The sequence below is a fragment of the Octodon degus genome, unplaced genomic scaffold (genome assembly GCF_000260255.1).
Source record: "Octodon degus isolate 3935 unplaced genomic scaffold, OctDeg1.0 scaffold00019, whole genome shotgun sequence".
Taxonomy (NCBI): domain Eukaryota; kingdom Metazoa; phylum Chordata; class Mammalia; order Rodentia; family Octodontidae; genus Octodon; species Octodon degus.
This window is the reverse complement of record NW_004524595.1, coordinates 8683804-8689201: the sequence shown is the minus strand read 5'-3', so window position 1 is coordinate 8689201 and position 5398 is coordinate 8683804. Positions and strand designations below refer to the sequence as shown.

At 37.4% G+C, this 5398-nt stretch overlaps 1 protein-coding gene across 2 annotated transcripts in view; it reads right to left on the bottom strand.

The window, feature by feature from the left end:
• Positions 1-5398, bottom strand: part of Atad2b (ATPase family, AAA domain containing 2B) — a 187919-nt gene that overhangs the window by 130723 nt on the left and 51798 nt on the right. For both annotated transcript variants that reach the window (XM_004627459.2, XM_004627460.2), the window contains exon 3: positions 422-471. In XM_004627459.2, the coding sequence (XP_004627516.1) occupies positions 422-471 (50 nt within the window). The remainder of the gene's footprint in view (positions 1-421; positions 472-5398) is intronic.

The window sequence follows — 5398 nt, the reverse complement described above, 5'->3', positions numbered from 1 at the left end:
GCCTTGAACTCACAGTGATGCTCCTAAGTGCTGGGTTTACAGGCATGTGCCATCATACTTGGCTAAAATCACTTTTAAAAGACTATTAAAGTGGATTTTTTTTTTTTTTTTTTTTTTTTTTTTTTGCAGAATCAGGGATTGAACTCAGGCCCTTGCGTGAACATAACTTCTTAATGGCTCTAATACTCAATAATTTAAATTTTCCATAGGGATTTTATGTCACATTTAAAATTATTAGTTATACAGATTTCTTAAAATTTAAAACCTTCATACATTTTTTCAATGACATTTTTTACCTAGTTACTTCCAACTATAAACTCAGCAGAGTATTGAATCAATCTGTTTTCCCCACACACTGATGCTTAATCTAACACCACTGTAAGAATTTCAATACCAGGCAGTTTTACAACAGAATACTCACATAAGCCACTATGTCCGTTCGGTAATGCAGCACCAGGCTGAGAAGTTAACCTAGAACACAGTTATATTTAATATACAAACACATCAGCATTTATTTGGATAAGCAAGAAAAACAATTCTGCTAGAATTATTATTTTAATCTTTAAAATGTTTGTAATAATCAATAAATTAAATGTTGTTGATATATTATTTTTACAAGATAAATTTTAACCTAAGATTGATAATGTATGAACAGAATATACTATCACTTAATTCTTTATAAAGAAAAACTTTCATAACAGATTATACACAGAAGTAGTCCTGTCATCAACTCTATGAATTACAACCCTAATGAAAAGACTGAAGCTTAACAGGTAGCATAAATTTAAGTGAAGCAGTAAGTTGCCTGGCAACATACAGTAGCTAATAATTTTGTCTGATAAAATAAATTTCAAACTATGACAAAACTTTTTCAAATAACAAAATGTAAAATGAGGAAGAAAACCACTGAACACTAATATCTAATAATCCCTTCAAAATACTGACTATACATTTTCAAGTAAAAAATTAAAACAGCTGATTTCTCAAAACAAGTCACTTTACAATTCTCTCATTTTGGTGGTGGAAGAAAAATATAAATCACTAAAAAGACAACAAATGCCATTATAAATTGAGGAATTAAACAAACCAGTATGTGTTTCTTAGTATTAGAAAGTTCAATCGGGTATGGTGCTACAAGTTTATAATCTCAGAATCTGGGAGGCTGAGGCAGGAGAATTACTACAAGATTGAGGCAGCCTATATTATATGGTGAGTTCAAGGCCAACTTGGACTGCATAACAAGACCCTGTTTCAAAAAACTTCTAAATTACTGCTTAATAAAAGAGCTGTCAATGAAAACTAAGATAGGTTTTAAATAAATTATTTTCACAGATTAAAAAATTAAGGGAGGGGCTGGGGACATAACTCAATAGAATAAGTGCTTTCCTGGCAAGCGCAGGGTCCTGAGTTCAATTCCCCAGTGGCGAGAAAAAATAAATAAATAAATAAATAAATAAATAAATTAAGGGAGGAGAAGGCTGGGCATAGTGGTGCATACCTGAAATCCCAGTACTCTGAGAGACTGAGGTAGAATAATAATTATGGTGGGACCAGGATCAAAGCGAGTGCAGGCTACACAGTAAATTAAAGTCTAGTCCGAACAACAAAGCAAGACCCTGTCTCAAAACAATAACAACAACAACAACAAAAAAAACTGGGCATAGTGGCACATGCCTGTAATTCCAGAGCCTGGCAGACTTAGGCAAGAGGATCACTGGTGGGCTACAAAGTAAGCACAAGGCCAGCTTGAACTGTACAGTGAGACTCTGTCTCAAAAAGACAAAAATAAATAAATGTAAACAAAAATAACTACACCCATCCCTCTCCCTCATGAAAGATAAGTCTTGAGAACAGTTCATTTTTGGCACCTTTGTATAGAAAGTGAATGATACTCTAGGCATATGAAGGTAACTCTAAAGTAACCAGTATGTGTACTCTAACAATGTTGCCAATGCACAACGATTTCTGGAATTCTCCAAAATCACTCAATTTACATTACACCAAAAGTCTACTCTATTATTTCAAATATATACCTTGGCTTTAGTCATATTAATTCATCATATTTGCCAATTATGCACAAGTCTTAGTATCAAATCAAATTTGGCTATAAGTACAACAAAATGGTTGAAATGTTACAGGATTTTTTTTTTCCCTTGTCTCTTAAGGTTTTTTGTTTTGTTTTGTTTTGTTTTTTTGGTGGTTCCAGGATCAAACTCAGGACCTTGCGTTTGCCAGGCGAGCACTTATTCCACTGAGCCATCTCCCCGGCCCCTTTCTTGTCTGTTTTCATGTATTACCCTTTAAAAAAAAAAAAAAAAAAAAAAAAAAAAAAAACCTGACATTTACTTGAGAGACAGTATGGCAGTAATTGGAATGACATAATAAGCAGTACATATTTTGAAGACCAGAATGACAGACATTCCAAGCATGGCCCTACTACTACACATTGCTGTCTTCAATGCAGTTGCTTAGTTCACAGGTATGAGCATATATAGTTAGGGTGAGAATCCTACCAATTAACTGCTAGTTTCAAAAACCTGCTGAAGATTCTCAAGATCATTGCCTTAACCATCTTGTGCATATAAATGTATGACTTTGCCCCTGTCATGTTTCCTAGCTTTTCTCCTTACCCTTTCTTCATTACTTAATCCTTAAGTTCTCACTTTCCTTTTAATTGTGTTATACCTTTCTATTTTTATTTCTTCTTTTGAGTTCTTATACTAGGGAGATTATACGATATTTACACATGTGGATCTGGTTTATTTCACTTATATCTTCAAGTGGCATCCACTTAAATATAAAGGTTTCAAGTTTATCATTGTTTATAGCTGAGTAATACTCCATTGTATAAAAACAACACATCTTTTATATCCATTCCTCAGATGACAGGCATCTTGGTTGTTTCCAAGATTTGGCTATCACAAATTGTGCTACTATAAACATAGGTGCACATATATCACTGTGATACTATGTTTTCAGTTCCTCCGGGAAAAGTCCCAGTAGGGGGATAGCTGGCTTGAATGGGATTTCCAGTCCTAGTTTTTTAAGGAGTCTCCACACTGATTTCCATAAAGTTGTACCAGTCTACATTGCCACCAGCAGTGGAGAAGGGTTCCTTTTTCCTCACAGCCTCTCTGTTTGATTTCTTTATGATAGCCATTCTTTCTGGGATGAGATGGTATCTCAGTTTTCTTTTAATTTGCATTTCACAAACAGCTAGTGATGTGGAGCATTTTTTCATATATTTATTAGCTTCTATAACTTTGTCCTCTGAGAAGTGTGCGTTCATCTCAGATGCCCATTTCTGAACTAGGTCTTTAAATTTTGGTGCCCTAATGTTTTTTAGTTCTTTATAAATTCTAGAGAGCAGACCTTTGTCTGAGTGCTTATTAGCTAAGATTTTTTCCAAATTTGTGAGTTGTCTTTTCACTTTGTTAGTAATCTTTCTCTCTCTCTCTTTCTCTCTCTCTCTCTCTCTCTCTCTCTCTCTCTCTCTCTCTCTCTCTTTTTTATTTTTTGCGGAACCGGGGATTGAACTCAGACCCTTGTGCTTGCCAGGGAAGCGCTTATTCCACTGAGCCATCTCCCGGGCCCCCTGGTAATTTCTTTTGACATGCAAAAAATTATTCAAAACTAGGGCCAGCCAAATAGCTCAGGGGATTAAATTGCCTGCAACCAGGTACAGGGGCCACACCTGCCTGCTGCTGCCCTCCCACCCCCACCTCCACCCCCAGGGTGTGCTGGGACCAGCAATTGAGACTGGATGTGGTGGTTCTTGCCTGTAATCCCAGGTCTTGGGAGGCTGTAAAAAGGCAGATCACTAGGAGTCCGATCTAGTAGTGAGACCCTGAATACCCTGTAGACCCTTCCCTAAAATACAAAAAATAAAAAATAAAAAAATTATTCAAGACATTGGAATGCAGCCAGGCCTGTTGTTGCATACTTATAATCCAGCACTCAGGATACTGAGGCAGGAGGACTGGCATGAGTTTGAGGCCAGCCTGGAGTACAAAGCGAGTTCACAGGCACCCTGAGATACACAATAAGATGCTGTCTCAAAAGAACACTAAAATACAAAATGATTGAGGCAGACCCTAAAATCATTCCACAAAAAGAAACTTAGGCAAGGAGTTGGTTGCACACACTTGTAATCCCAGCTACTCAGGAGGCTGATACAGGAAGATTACAAATTTGACGCAAGACCCTGTCTCAAAATAAAAAAGTTATGTATATATGCCAACTCCCCACAAAGAATGTAATTATTATGTACTGTAAACACATGCTGATAAGAGATAGAAAATAAAAAGGACTGGGGAAGTAGTCCTTTAGTATCTCAAAAAAAAAAAAAAAGTTTGAAAAAGGAATCTAAAACTTTTGTGTAAGTGATGACAACATCATTCAGAAAAGCAACACAGTAAAATTTCTGTCTGCTCTAAAGAAGTGAATTCTTGCCCAGGCACAGTGGCACACACCTGTAATCCCAGCACTCTGGGAGGCTAATGCAGGAAAACTGCAAGTTTTAGAAAAGCCTGGGCAACTCGGCAACCAAAGGAAGACCTTGTCTCAAAACTCAGTAATGTTTTTAAGGGGGTTAGCAAGGTCCTGCTGCATAGTGCAGGTTGGCCTTGAAATTGTAATCCTTCTGGCTAAGCTTTTTGGGCCAGCTTGTTTTGGTTTTTGTTTTGATTTATTGTTGTTTTGAGTCAGTCTCACTATGTAGTTCAGGCTGACCTTGAACTCATAGCATAGTTCAGGCTGGCCTCAAACTCAAAGAAATCCTCCTGCCTCAGACTCCCCAAGTGCTGGGATTACAGACATGCAGCACCATTGCCCACTGCCAGCTTGTTTTGGGAATGAAAATTTTTAAAATAAAGCCATTAGAAATGATACAATTTCACTAAACAAAATAATAGGAATTCACCAATGGCTGTTATTTTACATATTGTTGTCAAGGCTCCTGCAAGGGGTGGGGTGGGGCAGCTCAGGGGGCTCCAGCTTCTTTTTTTTTGGCAGAACCAGGGATTGAACTCAGGCCCTTGCACTTGCCAGGGAAGCGCTTATTCTACTGAGCCATCTCCCCGGCCCCTCCCAGCTTTATTTTAAAAGGGGAGGTTGTGAAGAACTTTTCTCAGGTTCTATTCCCTAATTTTTTTAATGAATACAGTTTCACCTTCATCAGATAATTATTACATTAGAAATTTCTATAGCTTTAAACTTTCTGGAGTATACACCACTGCAATACTACTCTTAAAACTTATTACTGGCAAGCAGGGCATGGTGTAATTACATGCCTGTAATCTCAGCACTTGGGAGGCTGAGGCAGAAGATCCCTGAGTTCTAGACCAGCCTGGGCTACACCATAAGTTCAAGGCCAGCCTGAACTATATAGTGAGACCCT